The sequence below is a fragment of the Apis cerana genome, linkage group LG8 (assembly GCF_029169275.1).
Source record: "Apis cerana isolate GH-2021 linkage group LG8, AcerK_1.0, whole genome shotgun sequence".
NCBI lineage: Eukaryota > Metazoa > Arthropoda > Insecta > Hymenoptera > Apidae > Apis > Apis cerana.
The window spans coordinates 5,280,661-5,307,969 of record NC_083859.1 but is presented as its reverse complement, the minus strand read 5'-3'; the positions used below and the strand labels follow the sequence as shown (position 1 = coordinate 5,307,969).

General features: G+C 39.3%; 1 protein-coding gene across 9 annotated transcripts in view; it reads left to right on the top strand.

Annotated features, from left to right (window-relative positions):
• The window catches only part of LOC107995327 (protein artichoke-like), a 193,426-nt gene extending 180,726 nt beyond the window's left edge, over window positions 1–12,700 (top strand). For 8 of the 9 annotated variants that reach the window (XM_062078228.1, XM_062078231.1, XM_017052767.3 and 5 more), the window contains 4 exons: window positions 5,991–6,363; window positions 6,843–9,935; window positions 10,102–10,439; window positions 10,575–12,700. In XM_062078228.1, coding sequence (XP_061934212.1) covers window positions 6,072–6,363; window positions 6,843–9,935; window positions 10,102–10,439; window positions 10,575–11,144 — 4,293 coding nt within the window. In that variant the 5' untranslated portion in view covers window positions 5,991–6,071 and the 3' untranslated portion in view covers window positions 11,145–12,700. The remainder of the gene's footprint in view (window positions 1–5,990; window positions 6,364–6,842; window positions 9,936–10,101; window positions 10,440–10,574) is intronic. The other variant, XM_062078233.1, reaches the window with a different exon arrangement.
• The last annotated feature ends 14,609 nt before the right edge of the window (window positions 12,701–27,309 follow it).

Below are 27,309 nucleotides of genomic sequence, written 5' to 3'. Positions count from 1 at the left end.
ATTTGTTTTCGCGCGCGTTCGATGGACGATCGATGTTCGTTTAATGGATTTAGGGTTAGGACGTTTAATTGAACGGTTCGTGTAATCATTTATACACGGTGGGAGTATATCGTTTCTGATCTTTCATTTCGAATAACCATGGTTGGATAAATGGATTCCGAGTATAAGGAAATTTAATTAATAAATTGTATTGTGACGATATTGTGTGTCTGTGGGGAATTGCGCATTTTTAGCGACGAAAATTTCAGTTTGTCTGTTCATTTTCTCTTTTTAAATAACAACTTTGTGAAAATACGTAAAGGGAAAACTTTGAGTGTAAATTTTCAGATTTTTTTTAATTGATAATTGTTGTTGTAAAGAGTATTCAAAAAGCGTATTCAGAAACTTTCAACTGAATATTTTCTTGAACTCGGGATTTTCAGTTTGGATGAATTTTCTCGTTGCAAGACGAGGTTTCTGCTGGCCGATTTTTATCTGGCACGTTTCTTCGTATTTGTTACGGCGACATTACGTATCGCATTACGTTCCCCTCCCATCATTTGTTCCCGGTATTCGTACAATTGAAACAATGCTCGTCACTAGTTGAGATAATACTCGGCTCGGCCAGTGTTCATTTAATCGAGCATTAATGAAAATTTCGTTCCCAATAAATAGAGTTCGGAATAATGGAATTCCATCCGTAATTGAACTGTAATTGAAATATTACGGGAGGGGAAATCTTCATATAATTATCGTTCATGCGATGCATTGGAAATTGGAGTGGGCGTTTTCATTAATGTTGGACGCCGGCCGTTGTAAGTTATATCGCGAAGCGAAAATCTATCGTTGCTGAAACTAGTTCACCGAGCATTCGAGAAGTAAGCGGAGAAGTTTGCACGCCACTCGACGCACTCAGGATGCTCAAGTAGCAAATATGAGCGGTGTGTATCGTGGGAACCGCTCTGGGATTCGACTGGCACAGGATCAATAAGGGTTGAAATGGCGGATGATTATGATTATACGGGAGGAATCGTTCGAATCTTGGACGGAGCGAAACTATTTGCGAGAGAAAAGAAAAAGAAATTGATCGATGGACGATTTTTCGATTCTCTTTGTTCGACGAACGTTTCCCAGCACGATCGATTTAATTTCAATAATGAGTCGTGAACGCAGAGGGCCTTTCTCCGTTTCCTAATTCCGATCAGTTTGAAACTTGCTCTTACAACGCAAAGTCAATTCTGCTTCGCGAAACTCCGGTAATGGAAGCGCAAGTGCACTTGGGCTATTTGAGATTCACCGACGAAATAGGAATTACAGTTTGTTCCCGGATTCCGGTCTCAGATTTGTGTTTGCCATCCTTCAAACTTCATTTTCTTAAGGAATCTAGCCTCACGGGCGATAAATTTCACGCTTTCACGTACGTGTTCCAGTCGAATATAAACCTTATCGATTTTCTCCCACCCGAAAAAATAATCCGAAATCGATCAAGAATCTCTCCGCAACTTTTACCTTATTATACCTTTCTTTTCCATTACCATACAAAAAACTTTAAACCTCCTCATCCCCGTTACTTGGTGGATCGATAAAAACTTGAGAATAACATTCTCAGGCGAAGATACACCAGACCAGGCTGGTCGAAGGGATGCAAAAAATTTATATATTAAAAATTTTACCAAAAGCATCTGCCATCGAAAAAGGTGAGAGAGAGAAAATACAGTTTACAGAAATATTCTCTGTAACTGACGGGAGGGAAGGTTTTTTTTCCGCCCCAAGACGACCGTGCCTAAGGTTTTTTCCACGAAGGAAAAAAGTATTAAATTTCGTCTGGCGCGTTTCAAGTTGGCGGATGCAATTTGAAGATTAAGCGGCACAGCGACGCTTAATTAAACAAGCCACGAGTGTCTCTCGCAATACAGCTGTGCTCGAGTTCGGGGGAGGAAGCCAATGTCCTTTATTAAACCCTGCCATATTTCGGTCCTTTCCCATACGAGGCGTTCTCGACGACGAGAAACAAGCGACGACGCCTCCACGCCCCCTCTCCTCCCTTTTCGTATCGTTCCACACGATAACACGTACGCATCTCAGAGCGTATTAATAGCCGGCGAAACGAGGAATGTAATAACACGGCCATTCAGATAGTCACGTGTGTATTGCCTGCACGTGCACCCTCCCCCGCGTCTCAGATGCGATACACCGTGGTTCCAGCTAAATTGTAATCAAGCCCGAGAGATAGCGAAACAATGGGGCGCACGTGGTGCCCGCTTCATGGCTGTTCCCAGGCCAAGAAAGTCGGACAGCCTTCCCCCCCTTACCCAGCCCCAGGAAAATTTTTATCCGAGAGTCGATTCTTCCACCTCTTTAAACTTTGAAACGTTCCCGAGGCTAGTAGAAGTAGTCGATCCTCCAGGCTGCTGCCTATTCTTAAGCGAATTAACGAGTCGTCCCTTCCCTCGAAAACTTACCAACCTCGAAATCGCGTAAAGAACAGATTCATATCCGAATATAAAATCGAAACTTCGTCCATTCTAAACCGGTTAGATTAGTTTTTTGAATGTTAAAAGCAACGAGAACAGGATATAACGTGTGCTCCATTATATATTGTTGAAGCTGTTCGAGCAACGCCCCCAGGAAAACGGATATTGCAACAAATGTTGGGATATTTTTCAGAAAAAGAAAAGAAGAAAAAGGAAAATTGAATGTACCTTTGATTGATTAGCGTGGATGGAGGATTCTAGTAAATACTTTGCGCTAATTGCGAAATGAAATCCACGCGTTTCGAGCGATATTAGAGGCACGGAGCACTCTAAAAAAAATCGTATTAATAAACAGAGCGCGGCGTAATCAAGCTTGAAGCACAGTCACGCGCGAGCTGTAAATGTTGAAAAAAAACTTTGCACGGTTACGCGTGTGCATTAATTAAAAACCTCCTAAAGCACGGAGGCACTGAGGAGAGGATATTGATTTTTCTACCGCGTACGTACTCTAACTCTCGCCTAACGGATATAACCTCCGTGTAAAGCGGACAACCCCTAACAAACTTGTTCCTTAACTCGATGCTGGGGCATAACCTGCGAGAAACTTACAACCTCGCCCCCAATCTTCCCCGAAACGTGTAATTTCGAACGCAACCTAACAAGTGGCCTTCCGAACGGAACGTCTTCTGGCTTCGATCGAAAATCCTGTCCAACAACAGGATCCGATCAGGCCGTATATTTTTCCAAACGTGGCGCAGGTCATCGCGATCGTGACGGCATCCAAGCCGCGAAGATTTATCACGGACGGTTGAATTACGACCGGCTGATCTTCAAGGGATCAAGGGAGAAAGTAAGGGAGGCGCAGTCGCTACATGAATCCGTGTCTCTACGAAGACGATTATGGGGGGATATATGGTGAAGTCGCGAAAAGATGAGAAAAGCCAAGCGATAATTTTTCTTTTTTAAATTTGATCTCGTGTTTATACTTTTTCAGGGATACTTCATCTCCGTTTATTTTAATTCGATGCTGATTTTGAAAAGAGATATATTGATTCGATTTTTTTTGCGTGACGATTTATTTAGATAACGATCGCGTTTAAAATTGTGACATGACGAGAAATTATTTACCGAGAATATTTAAAATCTCCCCCCTTCGTTAGTTTCGCTACATCCACTTTAATCTCTGGAAAGAGAAGAGAAGTCTTGCGAGGATGAAAGAATACGAGGAACAGTTGACAGAGACGTTTCTATTCGAAACGATTCGTAGGGAACGTGAAGGTTATCTGACCTAGATCCTGTCCGATCATTCAACTATTCGTGAGAGCTCAGAACGTTCTATTCCATTTCGTGACGTTAAATGAATAACGTGTAATAATATTTTACCAAAAAAAAGGGGGGAAAAGCACCTCGTACGACAGTGTGAACAATAGTGAGATTTGTAATTCATCATTTCCAGTTCATTAATCGTTCATTATCAACAATTGAATAACCTAACTGGGATAGGATGTCCATTCGCACGCAAAGCCTATCCTATGAATAGTTTATTTCACACAGTCACACGAAAATCACGATGATCCATTTTCAAGATATTCAAATTTGCCGGATCCTGTCCGATATGTAAATATACACAAATTTTTTGTGTATGTATATATATATATTCGAAATCATAAACAGATCTCGGGGTTTATTCCCCGAATCGAGGCTCGGGTCCAAGTCCATTTGCCTAACGACCAACGTTTATACCCGCCTGATCGTTTATGCCATCGTATTCGCCCCGAGAACATCGCCGTGGCGTTCTATTTACCGCGTCAACTGCAGCCTGTGTTTGTCGTGCCCGGGAAGAATACGATCCCACTTCACGAAAATATGCATAGCCGGAATCGGTATTTACTTCCTCACTCGCGAATCCATAATCTTCCATTGGTCGAGTGCGGTTCGTGTTCGAGCATCGGAAATTCATCTGTTAATTAAATTCTGTTGTTGTACCCTCTCTTCTCGACGTCCAACATTGCTATATAATTCTTTCGTAATTACGACGAAAAGAGAAAATAATAATAACCCATCGAATAATTAATGTCTAATCTATAAAATCTATGGAATAAAGCTCGTTCAAGGATTCTGTCTTACGTTATACAACGTGCTCGTTATGCAAATACACGTGTATTTCGTATTCCACGTAAACTTGCCACGTTATCTCGATCATCGAGATTATCAATTTCACGAGAACTTACGGAGCTTTATGGTAAAAGTTTGTTCGTTGAGTTAAGAAATACGTAAATACGTTTTCTGGCTGACCCACCTAAATGGATAATAAAACACCGGTATCGATCTTAAATCTTGAATCTGATCCGTTCGTGAGCATACGGAGGAATTACGCACGAAAATGTTACGCGTGCGTGCGCGGTTATATATTTTTTTTATCATCAACCCAACCCCCGACGTTATTTTCTCGGAATATATTTTTCCACCCGTTTCGTTCTCGCGCTTTAGCCTTTTTTAGTTTTCCGGATCGGTTTTAACTTTTGCGGATCGTCGATCAAAGGAACAAAATTAACGTCTCTAACGTTAAATTAATGCAATATCGTTAACGTAACCTAGAATTTAGCAAACACGAGCGGATAACACGGATTTCGCTTGGCTGCACGGAAACAATGAACCGCGGGCGCTCGTGTGAAAATCGTTTACCGAGATGCAAATTACAATTTGACCAAAATAGTAGTCGAATGCGATTCGTAGTGGTGCTTATTTTTCGCTGATTCGTATTGCACGTACGAATTTCTTGCTTCTTATTTCGATGGAACGCGTAGTCGTAGATACAAGTGGTAAAAAAAAAGAAACATAGATTTGTTGAAAATACGATGAAACGTGGCACGCGACCGAGCTATTAACCCACCATTACGGAACGATCAGCAGACCGCGTACCATACGATGTTTCGAAGTTTAGATTCACGCGAGCGCGTACGCGCGTTTTAAAAACGGAGAATTCGTCTTAAAGTTATATGTAAACGCACGCTCCTTTATTACGATGTAGTACAGATGGAATCTGGTCTACATGGCAGTCTGGCTGGAATTCTGGAAATTATCGTTACGATGCCACGCTCGGGATACGAATTAGGTCGGATTAGATCGGATTAGATAAAAGATGGGAAAGAAATGTACTGGAAACGAAGCAAAATATAAAAATTGGTTCTAAAAATTGAGTTTGCCGAGTGATGTTCGCATTAGACTTACATTAAACAAGTAGAATCTAATCACAGCCTGTTGCTAGTTTTCTAGATGAATTATCAATACACTCCCATATTCCCACCAAAATTGATGAACCGTAAACCGTGTACTGTAAATTAATTGCTTAGTCGGATTATACTAAAGCATTTCGATGTTTCTTTCCTTCGACTATGAATATTAATTCGATGATATTATCCTCGTTCTTTATCGATGCGAAATAAAAAATATTCTCCATTAATCCTTCTTTAATATATTTATCGAACCTAGGCCTCTCTGACATGCATAATGACGCGTTAACAATCCGTTTCGCAGGGAAGCATCATCGAGCGTCGTCGAGAGAAACGATGAGCGGTTTGGGACGAGCCGGGAACAGATCGGCGCGATAATAATAATATGTGGACGACTTGGCCGCGGACGAAGCGCAAGTGGCGGGACTCGGGCTCGTCTCGAAGCGGGCGCAAGCCTGGTGGCAACCGCGACGGTTTCCGTTTCATCTATTCGGTGGTGTTGGCGGCCTGCATGACGGCACAGGAAGCGAGGAGCGCCAAGTGTCCGCCGCCTGACACGATGCCCGGCTGTCCTTGTTACAATTTCGAGGACGGGCTGTTCCTGGAATGCGCCGGGGCCACCGAGGAATCCCTGAGGACCGCTTTGTCCGGTGTGATACACGCAGCTGAAGGGGAAGGTACGTGTACCTCGTTCCAACGAATACATTAAGATAAATAAGGGATCGTCATTTCCTCCTCCTCCCCTCAGCCAATATACGAATATCGCGGCGAATCGTGATCTCGATCTGTGCTGATCTTTTTGAATTCGAATAACTTAGAATAATTCTATTGACCGTCCGATGTTTATCCATTTAATGGGACGAAATTTTCGTCAATGTCCTCCCCCGATTAAGAGAATTCTATTATCCGGACTAATAGCCCGCATTGAAAACAAGGATCGAATTCAAACGCGAACGTTCGATTACTCGAACGAAAAATCAGGAGTGGAGGGAAATCCTATTATCGTTAAGGATCCGATTCGCCGTTCGTTGAAAGCCGTGGCCCTTTTCACGAGCGCGTAAGTAAATGGAGTTCCAGCTGTCCGAGCGGATCGCTATACGTACGGCGATATCGACGAACAATGTGGAATAATGAATCTGAATGTCTCTCGTTCCAGGTGCGATAGTTCAATCTCTGAGCGTTTACGAGCTGGACAGAAGAGTGGAGGAGCTTCGATCCGTCGCGTTCCCCGCCGGCTCTCAGATCAGGCATTTGCAAATATCCCATTCGGCGATACGCGAGATAAGCGAGGACGCGTTCAAACGATTGAGCAAAAGCTTGGAATCGTTGGCGTTGGTGTCGGGCCGGCTTCCCCACGTGCCGCAAAAAGCTTTGGCCACGTTGACCTCCCTGAAAGCGCTCGACTTGGAAGCGAATCTGGTCCACGAGCTTCCCAGTTACAGCTTTTACGGATTGTCGTTGATCAAGTTGAATCTGAAGGGGAATCAGATAATAAAAATATCGGAGTACGCGTTCGCCGGGCTGGAAGACACTCTCACGGATCTGAACCTGGCCGAGAACAAGATCAGAGTATTCCCTATGACGTCCCTCAGGAGATTGGAACACCTGACGTCTCTCAGGCTTGCCTGGAACGAGGTATCCGAGCTACCCGAGGACGGATACTCCAGATTAGACGCCCTCAACTTTCTCGATCTGACCAGCAACAATTTCAAAAAGATACCGCTCAATTGTTTCCGGTGTTGCCCGTCCCTAAAGATTCTCTCTCTGTACTACAACGCGGTCGAGTTCGTGGACAAGGACGCGTTCATCTCGTTGATCGACCTCGAGTCCATCGATCTGAGCCACAACAAGATCGTATCCCTGGACGTGAACACGTTCAGAGCGAATCAAAGGCTGAGGTCGATCGATCTCAGCAACAATCACATCCATTACATACGCGGCGTGTTCTCCAAGTTGCCCGAGTTGAAGGAGTTGTTCCTCGCGGAGAACAACATTCTGGAAATACCCGCGGAAACGTTCGCCGGTAGCACGAGCCTGTCTGTGATCTATCTTCAACAGAACGCGATCAGGAGGATCGACGCCAGGGGTCTGGCCACGTTGAGCCAATTGGCTCAGTTGCATCTGAGCGGGAATTACATCGAGAAAGTGCCACGCGATTTTCTCGAGCACTGCGACAATCTCTCCACGTTGTCCCTCGATGGGAACAACATCCGCGAATTGGAGGTGGGAACATTCGCGAAGGCGAAATCGTTGAGGGAGCTTCGACTGCAGGACAATCAGATTACCGAGGTGAAGCGAGGCGTGTTCGCCCCCTTGCCTTCCTTGTTGGAGCTCCATCTTCAAAATAACGCGATAACCGACATGGAGACCGGCGCTTTGAGATCTCTGCACAGTCTGCAGCACGTGAATCTTCAAGGTAATCTGCTCGCGGTGTTGGGTGACGTGTTCCAAGTGTCGAACGACGTGGGCCAAAATGGGAACAGCGGCAGCTCGTTGGTCTCGATTCAATTAGACAACAACGGGCTCGGCGTGCTCCACAACGACTCTCTGAGAGGACAAGCGTCGGTAAGGATCATGTGGCTCGGTCACAACAGATTAACCCGTCTCCAGGCTCCTTTGTTCAGGGACCTGTTGCTGGTCGAGCGATTATATCTCACGAATAACTCCATCTCGCGGATCGAGGACACGGCCTTCCAACCGATGCAGGCGCTCAAATTCCTCGAGCTGAGTATGAACCGTTTGAGCCACGTCACCGTCAGAACTTTCTCGGAATTGCACGAGCTCGAGGAACTTTACCTGCAGGACAACGGGCTGCGACGCTTGGACCCGTACGCGCTGACCGCCCTCAAACGACTTCGCGTCCTCGATCTGGCCAACAATCACTTGAACGTGCTCCACGACAAGATCTTTCAGGAGGGATTGCCTATCAGAACGTTGAATCTCAGGAACTGTACCGTGAGCGTGATAGAGAACGGGGCGTTCAGGGGATTGAACAACCTGTACGAATTAAATTTGGAGCACAATCACCTCACCGCGTCCACGTTGAACCGTCTCGACATCCCGGGATTGAGAGTCCTCAGAATATCGTACAACAATTTCAGTCAGATCAACGGAAACTCGTTGGACGGATTGCCGTCCCTTCAACACCTAGCCATGGATTCCTCCCAATTGTACAAAATGCCCCCGGAGATATTCTCGAAGAACAAGAACCTTGCCAAGCTTCTGTTGAGCAACAATCGCCTCCATACCTTGCCCACCTTGCTCTTCCTCGGTCTGGACGCGTTGAAGGAGGTGAGGCTGGACGGCAATCAATTCCAAGAGATCCCGTACGAGGTGTTCGCAAACGCGACCACCATCGAGTTCTTGTCGTTGGCCAACAACGTGATCGTGAACGTGGACATGTCACGGATGAACGGATTGACCAGTCTTCGGGAGCTCGATCTACGCGCCAATTACATCATGTCCCTTTCCGGTTTCGCAAGCGTGAACCTATCCCGTCTCATATCCGTCGACCTGAGCAACAATCACCTGACCGCCCTACCCGCAAACTTCTTCGCCCGCTCGAATCTTCTTCGAAAAGTCGAGTTGGCTGCCAACAAATTCCATCAGATACCGGCCGTCGCGTTGTCCGCGCAGAACGTACCAAATCTGACTTGGTTGAACGTCACCGCCAACCCATTGGTCAGGATACACGAGATCAGCTCGAAGGCCAAGTATCCAGCCCTTCAAGAGATACACATATCGGGGACTAATTTGAGCATAGTCACCAGCCAAGATTTCGAAGCGTTCCCGGCGTTGATGCATCTGTTCATGGGCAGCAACATGATCTCGCGGGTGTCGCCGAGCGCGTTTCGCAGCTTGATCGAGCTACTGACCTTGGACCTGAGCGTGAACGAGCTCGATTTCCTGCCGCAAGAGAGGTTGAAAGGGTTGGAACACCTGAGGATACTTAATCTCACGCATAATCGGTTGAAGGAGCTGGAAGATTTCCCGCCCGACCTGAAGGCTCTCCAAGTGTTGGACCTCTCGTACAATCAGATCAGCGGAGTGGGCAGAACAACGTTCCAGCATCTCGAGAATCTTGCCGAGCTTCATTTGTACGGGAATTGGATATCATCCATCTCGCCTGACGCTTTCAAACCGTTGAAGAAACTGAGAATCCTCGATCTGAGTAGAAACTATTTAGCGAATTTACCGTTGAACGCGTTCAGGCCACTCGAGACGCAAATACGAAGTCTTCGCGCGGAAGGTAAATCGAAATGAATTCTTCGAGTATTATTTCTTCTTCTTTCGTTCTTACGATTCACGGGAGCATTCCTCGAATATATCTCTGTCTCGTCGGTGTTTGTCGACGCAGACACCGTTTCTCCCAAGCGGTTCAATTAAGTAGAATTAAATCGTTGTTTCGTGTCCAGAGAATCCACTGCATTGCGACTGCGAGTCCCAGGAGCTTTGGGAGTGGCTGCGAGATCATCAGAAGTTGGTGGGGGGCGGCGTTGCCCGAAATCGAGGGGGTGGGTTGCGAATGAACGACGTGGACAGCGGATTGCTCAGATGTCAACAGCCGCCGGAATTGCGGGGCCTGGTGTTCCTCGAGTTGGACCCGCACGCCTTCTGTTCCGCGCCCCTCGTCCTGAAACTCGCGATCCAGGACATTCAACCGTTTTCCGTGTTGGTTTCCTGGCAGAGTAGAAATCACTCGGGTATCCGGGGATATCAGGTGGCCTATCACGCCATGGAGAACATCGAGGAGGTAAAAAGAAAAAAAGAACGCGACGATGGTAGAAAAAATTGCGTAGACTTGTTTTCTTTTCTTTGAAAATTATCGTCGAAATCTTTCGCGTCGTAATCTTTTCCATTCTTTTCTTTCTCTTGAAAAAATAAAAAGTTTCAGACGCTGGCGAAGATACTCGAGCCGAATTCACGTTCCACGAAATTGTCCAAGCTCTTGCCAAACACTCGGTATTTGATCTGCGTGTTTGGATTGGGAAACTGGATGAGCCAACGTCTCGAGGAGGACACGGTGGATCAATTTAACTTCTCCAACCACGAGACGTTCGAATCGTCGTCGGATATGCAAATGGCGGATTCGTCCACGAGTCGTTGCACCGAGGTGAAAACACTCGAGACGCCAGAGGCGGTGATCAGTAGCGACGGCTCGTCGATGGGCGACGTGGGCAGCGTGAGCAGCTTCCTGACAAGGCGTCTCGGCCTGATAGTCGGTTGCTGCATGGGATTCGTTGTGTTTTTGCTCCTCGTTTCCGTCCTCGGTTATCTGAAGGTGAAGAAGCAAAGGGAGACGGTGAAAAGGGAGCAACCGATCCCTCCTGAGTACATATCCTACAGGCACTTCAGCATACAGAGCGGGGAGGCAGGCCACGTGGCCAGGCAGACGAGCCAAGACGGCCAACAATCCAACTTCATCAACAACATGGGGAACACCAATCTGAACGTATGAGACAAGTTGAAAAACTCCCGAGGCGTGGAGGTTTCGAACGTTTGAACAAACCCAACCTTCTACGAATTTTCCCATCAAACGCGTCAAACGTGAAACGCTCCAAACTCGCGGTAGTTTTTTCCCTCGATCGAACAGACGAAATATACTGACTGTATAATAAGGACGGGAATTCTCGATATCGGGGATCGTATCGAGGAATAAAGAAACCTTCGTTCAGCCAAAAAAAAGAAAAAAAGTACGTGCGCGTGTTTGTGCAAACGCCAAGTGGTCCACGATCACTGGAGATTAACCGAGCGTTTTATATGTGATTTTCTACGAATCTTTACTTCGTTCGATGTAGCTTTACACGGAGGTGGAACGCAACAGGAATGAGGTTCAATCGTTGTGTGCGTGTGTGTGGTGTGTTGTGTGTATCCAGTGAATCGGGCTGCGAAATTGTAACCCGAAGGATCAGAGAACTTCATTACGCGGCACGTCGCGTTTGCTGGACGATTTACGGGTAAACAACGCAACGCAAGGACCTATTCGGACCTCCGCAGTACACGGTGCATTGTGTTTTCTAAATGGCTCGGCAAACCATCGTGCGCGTGGTATTCCCTGTAAAGAGGAGGGGAGAGAGGGAGGGGAGGGGAGGGGAGGGACAATGCGACCCATCGCGTCGTTTCGAGTAAGTGCATTCTTGAATTTCCGCTTGCAACGCGCCAAGGGACCTGCAACCCGGCAGACAATGATGGATCGCGCGCGACCAAGGTACAGGCCGTTCTTGTATACCGTTATACGCGTATATATTTGTACATAAGTGAACAGTATCGAATCGTTGTTTGTTTGCGAGTGGGAGTGAGTGAGGAAAGAAAAAGAAAGAGAACGAGAACGAGAGAAAAAGAAAGAAAGAGAGAGAGAGAGTTTGAGAAGAATTCGAAGAAAATTTCAATGGAAAAAACTTTCGACGATTCTTTATATATATATAGCGAAATTAGTAGGTCAGTTAGGATCGAAGCATTGATTCCGCTTGTCTTGACGTAGTAAAATTAACAGAAAAAAAAAAAGAAAGAAAACTCGAAAATCGAGAATAACTCGCGAATCGAAGCGGAACCCTATTGTCCAGCTGCATTGTTGATATCGCGATTTTCCAATATCGTTGATGGTATTGCATAGCGAACCGCACTTGGGCGGGGAACGTACATTCGATACTGTGGGACTATTGCACACCTCTTCGCTGTATCATAGGCTAACCACACGGATGTTATCAGGAATAAATTGGAAATTAGATAATACCACGTTGCGTAATATACTGGGAATTGTAGTTAAGGTGATAAAGAGAAACTGGACTGGATACTCGGCCGGTATGTAAAGGGAGGAAGAGGGAATACGGTTGGATGGCCATCGCGTGGCGTAGAACCGAAATCAAAATCGGTCGATAGATGTGCAATCGTCGTTTGTTCGATTGCACGGTGAAAGATCTCAAAGATATACCGAACACGCTGTGTATTGTAACATACATAACATAACAACATACGTCACTGTAATAAAAATGCAAATTCTTTTTTAACCAACAACCTCGTTGTGTCGTCATTCCCTTTGATTCAATTATTCACAATGACAATTCGCAATTATGACGATCCACTATTATCGAACGAGATTTTAACGTCATTCTTAGATATTAGAAGGTTAAAAAAATATATTGTATCCTCAAAATATATTCCTTCGTAATCAAGATATCGTGGATCAAAAATAAAGCGGAAACGATTTTAAAAATTTGTGAAGGCAAGTCTGCATCGATTCGACGACTATTCAGAGAAATAGAAAGAAAGAGAAAGAGAGAGAGAAAGAGAGAGAACTAAAACGTGCTTAAAAGAAAGACAGAAATGACTAAAATATCCGAAAATTATTCGCGTCGAATAATCGGTATCCTTATTAAAAGAAGCATGTTCTCCAGACCACTTTTGGTGTGGTACCTCTTATCCCACAATCCAGTTTCACCATTATTCTCCAACGGTTCGCATAAATTTTCCAACGTCTCGACGAACTCCCTTTCCGTCCGCTTTATCGTATTTCCTTGCAATTAACCCCTCCTGGCAATCTTAACGCCATTTTCCCCGAGAAAGAGAGTACACCGTGCATATTTCATTCAACGTCGGTTGAACGAAGAGCACGGGCATCTCTGTTAGAGATTGTGCTCCCATTTTTCTCCCTCCCCCTCCAATAAGAAGAACAAATCATATCCCGGACGGGATAATGGATTCGGTTCGAGAATTAATCGAAGCCAATTTTCGCGTGTCGAATGATAAAACGAGTAGAAAAAAGGAATGAAAATTTGCCCCCGTGTCAAAGTTGTCAAAGTGGGGGAGGGGAGAAAAAAAACGATCAAAATTTTTCGAAAGAGAAACTATCCTTTTTTTTTTTTTCCTTTTTTTTTCGCGGCGGATTTTTGCTTACAGAGAGCGGAAAATTGCATCGGGGGAAGGGGAGAAGGGGGATAGAAAAATAGAAGAGAACGGGCAAAAATGTATACAGAAATCATGCACACTGCACACATTTTTCTCGGCTGATAGAGCTGTCCAAACGTCTCTCGTTTAGCTCTTTAATCCTGTTTGATGCACGCTTCGCCAGCCTCCTACCATCCCGCAGTTACATATACGTTCCAAATGGAGGTCATTAATCGCGGCTACGTTCAAATGCGCCAATGCTAGCGGGAAAAAATACTATGTATCAAAGGCCGCCATTTCGTTTCGGCCGAATTGCGTTATTACGAGGCAAGACACCAGTTTTTTTAATCAAACAAAATCCGTCGAATGAAAAAAAAAAAAGAGAAAATCTTCCATTTTTTCATAATTAAACTGGATCAAAACGGTTTCTCGATCAACACTGGATAAATAAATAACGGATAACGGATAAATTATTGTAATTGTTTTCTCGCTTTTTTTGGTTGGACGAAAAAAAAATAGATCTTTTATTTTCATTGTTTCAAATTAAGCGTGGGATAATGCGTTTTAAATTAAGTAAGGGAAATAAGCTCGATAAATTTACCAGCTTCGTTGTTCAAAACGAACGTTCTCTCTTACATTAATTTTGCACGGAATATACGATTAAACAATCCGTTCATGAATTCATCGTTTCAAATTTTTAATTCGAACTTTGTAATTTTTCCGTGTAAAAAAAAAGGAAAAGAAAAAACATGAAACTAGTTGTGCGTTTCGATTATTTATACAACTGTTACTTAAAATGTTCGCTTAAAAGCTCTGTCAAGTAGACAGCTTCAACCGTCTCGAAGAGAAAAGAATCGAGAAACAGTCCCGGGGAGAAAAAAAAGCCTCTTGAATCCACTTTAGAAGCATCGCACAGAAAAACGAATAGATAGGTGTAAAAACACGGTGTGTCTTTCGCGACAAGATACAGAAATACGTGTAAAAGTACAAGGAGTTGCTTTCAAGGAAATGTTTCTTCAACCGGCCACATTCAAGCGCAAATTGAAATTGCTTGAATCATCGCGTGTGTATTCAAATATTTTCGAAAAAAAAAAGAAAAAAGAAAAAAAATAGACAATCACCGCGTGAGACAATAAACCGACTACGAGTTACGAGAGAAATGCTCACGTGTGAAATGAGAGATTACCTGCATTCACCGAATTAATTGTGGAATCACTCTGGAGGAGATTGTCGGTGGGAAAACTCATATAAATTCAATTTTTCGTCGTCTCGGTTCAACTGAATTAAATTTTTTGTAACGGAGACGCATTTCGAATCTCTGTGCCAATGTAAATGAGAAATTAGTATCGTTTACAATTTGAGAAGAATTATTAATTCGCATTGTATTTTTAAAAAGAATATTTCGAAATCTCTATTTGTTGGCACTTTATATCGTAAAGAAAGAGAATTGATGAATTCTCTGGAATTCATGTGGAATCGCTGTATCAAAGTTACGATAATTGATACATTAAAACTCTGTTGTACAAATATTATTTGTACATTGTACGTGTACAATTTATACAAATTTTAGAATTATCTGAATTCTAAACTTTTATTGTGTATTTGAATTATCAAGAAATATAACTTTTAATTTTAATTTTAATTAACAATAGGTATATAATTTGAAACATATATTTTATATTTTTGATACAAGAGAAAAATAAATAAACGAACAATTCATTCATTTGCTTCCAACATTTCTTTCAAACTTGGATACTCTATTATCCAAATATCGGAGAAAACGTTTCCACGAAATTCTCTCGTACGATCATAAGCTCCTATTAATCGAACGAAAAATCATAATTGGTGGAGAAAATTGGATCGACTTCTATTATAGAAATAACCTAGTTATACGAGTCTGCCTGTCCCCCGAAATACAAACGAAGTTCCACTTTACGTAACATGCAAAAAGAACGACACGCATATGTGATATCGCATATGATATCGAATAAAAAAGAAATCTCGCAAAAATTCTCCATCCACAATTAAACTAATATCATTAGATATATATATTTCGTCATTCAACTTCACTCTATTGCGAATCGAAGGTAATAATCTGCAAAATTATTCAACTTATTCCCCAACTTATTCTCTGTCGTCCGATCGAATTAATTCTCTTCTACTTTTCCCAAAACGAGTCGCTCGTTTTTTATCCAAACTTGCGGCTTTCCTTTTCGAAAATAATTCAGTGCAGATCGTCCTCTCGTACTTGCGCCAAGTCGGTCCCCCTTTATCGATCGATATTCGTTTCGGCATAATTCTCTTTCTCGCAATCCCGATTACGGCCAACGACTTTTCCAATTCGACCGGTTTACGTGGTGGCCCCAGGATCGCTTAAAATCACGTATTTTCCTCGTTTATCATGATCTTCACTCGAATTTCCTCGAATCGAGGAACCTATTCGCTTTTCAAGTTCGCACTCCACACTTCCGCTCGATCCTCTTCATCCATTAAAAACCGAACGGAACGGGGAGTGGCCTTTCTCGGGGAAAGTATCGAAACTACGGCCAGATATCGCGTTTAATCTCTATTGATCGCTATTGGAATTGCGAGATCAGCATCAATTCTTTCGAGTTGAGAGAAAGAGAGAGAGAGAAAGATTCGAAATACATTTGGAAGAATAGAATTCCATTTATCCGCGAAAATAATGGATGAATAAATATAGATCTAATATATCGGATTATACAGCGTGTTTTCGTTTGTAACACAAGTTCGAAATGAAGCTGAGTAGATAAGAATTCGACCAGGAGTTCACTTAAAATTTCCAATAAAAAAATTTGTTGTATAAAATTTCACTCACAAAACTTTTCATAATCCGAGGAACACGAATTCTCTAATTAGTTTAAACAACCTCGTCTTAATCTAAATCTTTGGAGCTAGGAAATTTCAAAGTTTCTCGTTTTCCGTTAAATTTGATCGATGATTCGCTCGAAATGAGAGGAGGGGAGGGGAGAGATGGAGATCTACATCTCTTTGAAACAAGGATAGATGTTGTCTCGGTCGCAACACGTGCTTTCCCGCGATTAAGTCCCCAGCTACGGAATTACCCTTCCACTGTAAGACGGATTCCTTGTTGGGAATGCCGTGCTTCTCGAAACGGCGTTACATGCACGTTTCGTAACCAAGGTGCGTGTTCGGCGAATCGAGATCCGGTTGTCGATCACGATAGACAAGATACGTGGATTTTGTCAGAGAGATGGATGCTTTCTCTCGTGGACGAGAAAGAAAGTTTGGAATCAAAATCGAGGAAAATAGATTTTTTTAAATAAATTAATAAATTAAGGATTTTTAGCAGCCAAAGACCATTGCTATTCTTCAGGGAAAGGATTTAATATTCTGAATTAAGATCTGGATTCCTAGCGTTGAAATGGTACGTGATTTTCGTACTGTCTTTGAAGTTAGTTAATCGTTATGTAATTTTTCGTATTTTTTGGGTCAATTGTTGGTGTAATCTGGAATCTACTTTTTGGTGATAGTGGCCTGTTACAAAAAATTCTATGGGATAATTAAGAAAAATTCTCATTATAGAGAAAATCCTGTGTGAAAAATATTGTTGAAGGGATTCTATCTAAAAAATTTTCTCAAATTTAAAATGTTTTGCACTCCGATAACAGTAACACGATTGGATCCCCCCCCCCCATACAACAAATCGATAAATTACACAGTTTAATTAACTAATAATTCGCGATTAATTCATCGTGGAATTTGTATCTTTTCTCTCCGATTTCGATTTTGATTCGAATAAAAATACAGGTTTTCGAATCCAATCGATCTAAGCATAATAACATGTTTCTACAAGTGACTAGAGAAACTATTGAAAGCGGGGATATTGGGTTCGAAGTGAATGAAAGGCAAACAATTCAACCTTTGAAAGATTTTAATCGACTTTTGCCTACTGTTCGCCTACACGATCGAAAATTTGCCAGCACATCTCTCATCATGAAAACTCATGTACACTTGTGAAAGAAGAGAGAGATAGGTAGAAAGAGAGAGGGGGAGGGAAAAAATTGGCCTGTGAAAATCTGACAGATAGGGGAAGAAATGGAAGAATTGCATGACAGTTGCATGAAAACATTCAGCCTTGCCTCTCGGCAATTTCGATTGATCGTTGGATGGCAATAAAATCGCGATGAATGTTTTCCATCGAATACCGTGAAATTTCAGGTACAATTTCATCGTGCAATTTTACTTTGTGAAAGACAGAAATTAATAAGTTCAACGTCTGTCAGATATTAATCTTGGTGAGGCAACATATTCGTTGGGGATCACGTTGTTTCACTTGATGAAGAGTTAGTATTATCGTTGCAAATTTAAAGAAAAAGGATGTATTAAATATTTAAAAAAAAAACAGTGAATTTAATTAATATTGAATTAATATTTTGCTATAGTTTTAATTATATTTGGATATCAAGATTTTTCTAATAATTTATTTTAATTAAGTTTCAGATTATATTTCTCTATTAAAATTTTACTTCGAACAGAATAATCAAATAGAGTTTTCCAGAATTCATTTTAGTTATTGGAATAAAATAATTTCATTTAATGCACGATTTTTTTAATTTTAGTGCATCTCTCTTCTGAATCAATTTAACATGAATAATTCTTCTTTCTAAATATTTATCTTTCATTAAATTCCATCGGATATCAAATATTTATAATACGATACGTATCAAAGAATATTTAAATTTTATTGATCTACATTAATTAATCACGATCCGTAAATAGAATATCAAAGTCGAAGTTGACCTATGTTCTCTTTGCATCTAGTCTACTTGTTGATTAAACTATGATTAGATATGTTATAAAAGCATCCCTGAATTTTTTTTCGAAATTCGATTAATTCTATTCGATAGATAGAACGATAGAGTTTTCTTTTGAAATTTAATAAATATATTAAGTATCGATATATTCGTGATACACTTTTGAAAAATTCGATTCTAGAGACTAAAATAAATACAAAAATATCGATTGAGGTTTATTTATAAATTATAAACAAGTAAAATTTACGAACTTGAACGAAGTAAAATGGAAATAAAGTAAGATTATTTTTGTCCTTATCCCATATTATTCCTTCATTTAACATGAATTTAAATTGCTTATAACTTGATAAATAAGACATTAATCGATATTTTTGTACATCAACTTTGGAACGCTCGAGCCTCGAAAAGTATTGCACGAATATATTAATATTTCATTGTTTCACGTATACCAAAACGTCATTTCGTATAGCAATTATAACATGCTTTCACGTGAAACAATTAAACGATAATTAATGATTGTATTTTCAATTAAATTCCGATTGAAGTGGAAACAATCATATGTATTGTTGAAGGCTAACAATGCCTACATTGTTCGTGTATTATTATAAACGATCGACGGTAAATAAATCCGTAAATTTTAATGATTAAATAGCGATTTACATTAATGTCAAATTTAATATTTGAAACAATATACGTATAATTCAAACGATAGATCATACAATCAAATATTAACCCTTTCCCAATCGCTCTCCTTCAGAACCGATTCTGAATATTTTGATTTCGATTCGTTTCGTCAACTGTACTGAAATATCTCGTTAAACACGAGTCTAAGAAAACTCTAAATGAAAAATAACGGCCCCATATAGATTTATAAAATCTATATTCGAAAATTCTTTAAATTAGTTTGCAAATTGTAATAGTACGAATTTGTTTATTGCTTTATTCTGAGTAAAAAAAGAAAAAGGAAGAAAATAAAAAAAGGAAAAGGAAAATCGAAACGAAAGAGTAGGGGGAAAAAACGGAAAGTAGGAACCCAATTCCCCATTCGACGATACAAAGAGTTAACGATGTTTATATTAAAAACAATTCCAGTGAAATATTTTACCCCGGGGATAATATTTAGTTGGCCATTACGACCGATATACTGATTATGCGCGTCGCCAAAGATATTATCCCCGAGAGGGGATTAAACGAAATAAAACCCGCGGCGACCTCTCATTATCAACGAATTATTCCAGCTGAAAATCCAGCGTAAAAAAATGACGAGTCAAATATCGTGGGTCGCTTTTATGCTTATGAATACGTAGATATTTATGAATATATGTATCGTTCTTATATTAAAAATATATACATATATTATATTTGTAATAAGTAATTTGTTTAAAATTAGTCGTTTTTTCTTTAAAGTATTTTTTTTTTTGTTTTAGTTCATAATTTAGTTCAATGGAAGTTATCTATCGTATCCTAAATGATAAATTTATTTTTCAAATCAATTTTTCCGCCACGCTTTCTAAAAGTTATTTATACTTTAAGAATTTAAAATTTTTAAATCTCTTTAATATTCGCGCGATTTATGATATTCTTTTTCTAACGATTGACAGTAGAACAAAATTAAATGGATAGGTATTAAATCCATCGTATTGAAATTCTCGAGTGAAAAGTATTCTACATTTCGCATTCGCGATTAGCCATTATCCGGATATAACAATGAAACATTTACAAGAATATTAAAAGCTTGATTTTCTAATGGTCTAACGAGACGAATGGAATTTACGAATTACGATAACAATGACGGAATCCGATTAACATAAAATTTTACTTCATCCCTCATTCAGTATCTCAATCCAAGGAAATGCGCATTGTTCCTACGAATTTCAGTAAATGAAATACGCACTAATATCTGTTTATTACACAATTTCACTATATTTCGTGATTGAAGAAATTTTTCGATACAAATAAACATACTACTTCACATGGAAAATTTTTTAGAATAATACGAAGCATCATAAATAGAATTTCTGAATTAAATCTTCTAAATAGACAATCGTTGGACAATCGGTGAAAATTTCATTATTAAATTTCTCCAAAATGAATTTTTAATTTTATCGAAAAATATTTCGTGATCATTTGTACATTAAATTAGAGACTTCGATTTTTTCAGATTTTTTTCAAAATGTAGAACAATATAAAGGAATTAAAATAAGTTTTGGAAAAAAATATCATCGAAGCACATTTGATTTGTGATTGATGATTTAATATTTCTTTAAAACACTAGTCAAAAGTCAATTGGCACGTATTGAAATAATCCAGAAAAAATTTTTTAAAAATTGAAAAAAAATCTGGATTAATAAAGTGAATTATATAGGTGTTGACTAATGCGTGTACACTTTTTGATGGATTCATTTTATGAAATTTTTTGAAATTTTAGCTTTCAGAAAATATCACACTTTTCCCCATGTAATCTAAAAGGATTGGATTGATGTAGCAGGTAAATAGAATGTAGAACATAAAAATATCATTTCGTTTTAAAAGTGCCAGTCCTCTTAATCCTTTAATAAACCCTCTATAATTCTTCTGCAACATGAAAACATGTTTACACGAATTATTAATAATATTATTCAATTGAAACAGAAATCATTTAAATCGAGCAACAATCATTTTCTTTGTTTTCATGGAACGAAGAGACTTTTCATTTTATATTCTTGTTTCGATAAAACATTTTATTGGTACGCACAAAATGTGGCAACAAGATTTTTCCAGTAAATTTCACGATACGATGAAAATTCAAGTGCATCGAAGAACGAAAGAGAATTTCATTTCGAGCATCTTTGAAAATAAAAAAATTCTTTTAAATATTTTTAAACTTTCGTCCCTCTTTTAAAAGTCATTCATCCTTTTGAATTTTTCATTCACTTGAATAAATTGCCGCCACCAAAAAGAATTAGGGGAGGTGAATCCATTTGAAAATGCTAAAACTTCTAAAGAGTTTGAAAATATTTTTCTCGAATAAGTATAATGGATGCTATTGAGAATGAAAATTATTCTCCATTCATTTCTAGAAAAATTAGTAACAGTGAATCTGAGAGTAATCATTGTTTTCTCACACTATCAAAAATTCAAATACACTAGCTTAAAAAAAAATCGAACTAAATACTAAATAAATTTAAACGATATTTTGAAAAAATATTATTCTATTTTCGAATATTCCTCTATCGTTGGTTTCTTTAAAAATTTGAGAAAATGTATATACATCGTTGCCTGGAACTAATGTTTGTTCCTCTGTACAAATTTTCTCGGTGTAATGGTGTAATTCGAACTCAGTCGAATAAATTAAATCGGGGAACACGCCACTTTGCCACGGAATGCCGCGAATAACTCGAGCTCGATGTAACTTTTGGTAATATCCTGCGAATATTTTCCATGGCGTTGGTTCAATAACAAAATGTTTTTCTCGATGAAATTCTTGTAATTCTTTTTCTTGTAACCTTCCAATCACTGTCCAATTTTCTCGTTCAAAAAATATATATATATACATTCTATTCTCGTCTCCAGGTTAACAGTAATATCTTACGATCAAGAATTATCGAATTTTAATTCTAAAGCGAGGCTAAAGATCAATCTACACTGCAATCCTTATGTTATAATTTTAATTCTTAATTGTGATCTTCTGCGATTTGTTCTAAGAAATCTTTCAGATTTCGAAATCTGTCGATATCGAACCGATTCAATCCTTTTATATGCTAAGAATTATTGGAATTCGTGCAGCTTTGAGCAAGTTTGTTTGTCAACGATCTTTTGTTCCGTATGCGCCTCTGTCAACGTCAGAAGATTGCATAAGATACAAGCACTAGATACAATAAATAGCAAACAGGAAAAGAAATATCGGGGATGAAATTCTGTATTGCATATTTTTATTTTCTTTTTTTTTCTCTTTTAATTAGAAAGATTTATTGAAAGTTATGCTCGTCCATTGTTACTAATACATTGCACTATTTGCATAATGGCGATTCCTTTTGGTAACAAATTCTATCCAATCGAGAGTGAAAGATTTTAATGTAGTCTAATACGAATTATAATAATTGCCTGTTAACTTTCTTGTCTAAAAGTCTTTGCTTTCATTTTGATCGTCTATTAAAAGTTAATTAAATTTTTTAATCTATAATCGAAGAGAAATTCTTATCGAACGTAAGAATATCAGAATGAATGTTATTTATCCAAGATCAAATTTTATTCATTTTATTCGTTCATCCATAAATAATTAATTGAAATAAATTCTAATAATTCCTTTTACACGAATCATTATTAAATTTAATTAAATTGAATTCGATTTATTTAAGAGAAAAATATCTGGGAATAATCATAAAATTGCAAATCCACAGATTACGACGGATACACGATAGATAATGTAAATGAGAGATGTACAAAATTTTCTTCAATCGAAAATAAATTAATCGAATATCAACGAATACGACGGTTTAAAATTCAATCGAACAATATCCTTGGACATAATCTTGGAGTGGTTCGTATCTACTTGAATTCGTGTTGCAAACTCGATAAAAATGGCAGAGGCAGAAACGATGGATACGAAGACAAATGGGCGTACGTGAGACCGATGGACGAAGATGAGAATCAGAATCAAGTTCGTGTCGAAATTTAAATTCACCATGCGTGATTCGTGACGTGAACGAGAACTTTTCTAATCCTGTGTGAGGTGTGCACATGTAAGATTCTGTCACCGATAATAATTTATATCTTTTCTGCCTCGTTTGTCGTTGCGTGACAGGAATCGGGAGGAAATTTGAATTCATCGTAATGTCTAAGAGAATTTAATTAATAGATTTATAATTTTTAATTAATAAATAATAGAGTTTGACAGAAAATAGAAGATGAACGAATATTTATAAGATTTTAAAAAATCTCAATTTTAAAAAATGAATTTGAATTTTTTTTCACGATGATTATTTTATATTGTTCATTCGCGTATTTGACTGATTCATGAACGTATTTTTAAGAGAAAAAAATATTAAGTTATGGTTCCTTTTATATTTATTCCTTAATTCTGTCATTGAGATTCTTCAGACTTATCGATCACAATTTTATATCTGTGATTCGAATCCCCCGAATTATCGATACGTGAAAACGATATTGATTGGTTTAATCAATATTAAAAAATCAGAAAGCACAAATTGGATTGATGTTATATCTATTATCCTCCAAACAATATTTGAATGTTTCGTTAATTAATTAATAATAATTTAACGACGAATACCAATAGGCTTCTCAATATTTTCTAAGATAAATAAATGATCTTTGCAATTTAATTTAATTTCAAAAAAGGACGATTCCTATATCTCGCTTTACGATATTCCAATTAAAAACTGATTCGTTTAATATTCAACCATTATTATATATAATTATAATAATTCTTTCCCATTCGATCTTCGAATTTAATCAGACTTTCCGCGACTTTCAGTAACAGTAACGATCAATCATACCTGGATGGATTTCCTACGCGTCTCCTCGAATCACAGATAGAACCGACGAGCAAATATTATCCGTCAAATATCCTTACGTTTCCAGAATCGATATAACTCCTCTAAACCGTGCAAAGTTTCGCGATTTCGCGATCTATTCTCGTTCTTCGAAGGCGGACGATTTACAAACAGATGGAAAACGCTTCCCCCGAATCGAAACTTGTAAAATCAATTATCGGCGCCCGCCGTTATCTTCCCCCTTTGGGAAGCCCCCTTTTCGACGATTCGAATCGCGGCCGAAGACGAAGATCGATCCCACTTCCTTGGAAAAGCGAAAAGGCGAGGGGAACGATGCGATTCCGCAATTATTTTCACCGCTTCGAAATTCGGGGCCATGCCTTCGACACGCTGGTTCTCACCAGCTCCAGAAAAAGAAAAAGATCTTTTCTGGCCTCTTTTCTTCGAGATCGTTCCTCTTCCGTTAAGAATGGAGGTAACAATAAGAGCGAGTTCAACTTTATTTAACACCTGTAATTTTTTCCACCGCCAATAAAATCAAAATTTACAGCATTGTTGTTTATAATGGCTTATATTGCTCGAAAATCCTATCCGATAGAGGGACGGGTCCCCTAGTGAAACTAATAAATTTCACAGCGTGAAACCAGGCATTTACGCTATTCCGAGGTCATAAGGATGGCTTTTTATCGAATGAAATCGTGACGCATCGCCAGTCGATCCCACTTGCGTTATTTCATTAATCCTTACGAAGAGACACACGTTCGAGCATTGATCTTAACGAGTTGTGTGTATATAAAACGATGAAGGATAATTAATCGCAATCGGTATAGAGAAAAAGAAGAGAGAAAAAGAGAGAAAGAGAGAAAGATTCGTGAGACGGAAATTTATTACGGTACTTTTAAAGGCGCGGAACAATTAACGATGAAAAATAAAAAGTGGGGGAAAGGGAAAACGTTAATACAAAGGAAGGAAAGAAGCGTCTGAGCGGGTGAGCCGGTGGAATACGCGTCTGCCGCATAAATTACTCGATCTCTAATTAAGTAGGACCAAAGCGCTCGTTATTATGGGCGAGCTGTTAATCATCGGGACTCGTCGTGCCACTGAAATTTTTCGTTCCGCTTGCACGGTCACGTATCTTTGGCAAGGGAGGAAATTATTCGCCACGAAAACGAAAATTTCGATTTTGGCTTTATCCGATTGTTGACAAATTTACCGTGAACCGGATTGTCGATGATGTGTACATTTCTGTTCATAAGCCGTTGGACAATGTTCATAAGCATATGAATAAATAATTTGTTATTATACGCGATACGATATTGGTATTAATTAAGCGTTTGTGTTGTAAGAGAGGGGGCGGGGGAAGGGGGGGTATCGTGTTTCAATTATCTGCGAATGTAAATATACTTTTAACTGTTAAATACCAAGCAAGGACAATAACGAACGATATTATTGAAAAATGTAAATGAAACGTGGGGAAGGAAGATGTGGAATGAATAAAGTAAAAGAGGAAATTGTTCCGTTTATGTTTCATTATTCCTCTTTTTTTTTTTTTTTAGATATTTTTTATCAAGAAACAAATAACGTATCACGATAGTTAAAAAAATTTCCTCAATTTAAAATAAATCACATTACTTATAAATACTTTCATTCTTTCGAATTTCAAATAGAGGTTATACGATTTATAATTGAAAGGAAGGAAAAATAAATCATTATGAAGAAAGATGTTGAACAAATGTTTAGAAATTTGTAATTACGATATTGAAAATATAAATTCATTAATGCAAATTCATGCTTAAGAAAATATCCAATGACTTATGAACGGAAATAAATATTTATCAAAGAATAAAAAGTGGTATGACTCACCATTCGTCGAGTTGTATCACTGCGACCGTTGACACTGCTTGCTCGAAAAATCTCCTTGGTCTAAAATATGCTTTGTATTTGGACAAAAACTTCGAAATAAAAAAGCACACGCACAAAATACACACACATACACAAACACAAACACGCGTAAACACCATATACCACACAGTGAAATATCTTTTATGGAGATCGTTATACATGAGAACGAATAAATGAAATATATATATACGCGCGTGTATTCGAACGTATACGCGAAACTGTCAACTTGTTATCGATGTTGCATTCACGATCAAACTGATATGAAAGCGATGGTGTATGACCCATCAGGTAACGTAAAAAAAAAAAATGATGGCCTTTCTGGGATGAGCAAAAGAGAGTGGAACTGCTAAATTATTTCCGCCATTCGCCATATTTCACCTGTGATTAAAAAAAATTAAAAGAAAAAGATTATTTAATAATCTGAATATCATTTATCGATAAAAATAAATGTTAATGTTATTTCAATATATTTTAATCTTAAAAATACGAGGATAAAAAGATGTCGTAGATAATTATTATTATAAAAAATTACAAATAATATTATTATTTGCATATAATCATTTACGTTGCAACATAAAACGTAACACACGCGTTTAAAATCCGTAAGTTTCAAACTAAAAATTTTATAACGTGTATTCAAATATATTAATAACAAATAAACGAGAATTATTTCTTTCATAGAAACGATTTCTTTCGTAAAATAAAATCGTGCGGATTATTTCTAGCTCTGTTTAAGAATAAAATACAAACGCAGTTCGGATATGCGATTCGAGGTCGCGATTCGGCCCTCCTCGAAAGCGCAGCCGGAAATTAAAGACTCTTCCACAAACAGCTAACCGGAAGGAAGGGCCGATGTTTTTCTATTCCGCGTCGCTCTCTAAATAAGCGTCAAACAACGGGAGCGTAAAGGGGAGAGAGGAAAAGACGCAAAACTGGAGGAAAACAAAGAAAAGAAAAACCCTGTGAAAAAAAAAATACATATATATATACATGTAAAACAGAACACGAGATAGCGATGACCAATTTTCACCGAGACCACCGTGTCACGTATCTCATTTCAACCATGGGATCCAAAGCGACCGACCCAATTTCGCGACAATGCGCGCTACGAAAGAGACAGAAATGAATAAACGATAGGGAAGAATGGGTGGAGAAGGGTCGAAACACAGCGGGTGGAGGAGGGGGAGGGGCGTTTTGCCGTGCGAGTTGCAATTCATGCGGCGCAGGAACTGATATTTCGCGGAAAATGAATCACTCTTATACAAACGAAACGGACACACAGTGGTAACGGAATACAATAGTCGGACAATGGTGGAAGCGTTGGTGGAAGTGGTAGGTTTCGGCACAGCGGTGGCTGCGGCTCGGACGTAGGGATCGTAACCGGAGAGATGCGCGACAGCGCTGGATTCCGTGGCTTTCCAGGGGGGAGGAGAACCACCCCTGGAAAGGATGAAACTAGCGTTCTCCGTTTCTGACCGTGGAACAAAGGTGCGCGTTTAGAAATACAAATTGTACCGGCGGCGGCCTGAGCCGGGACCAACAACCG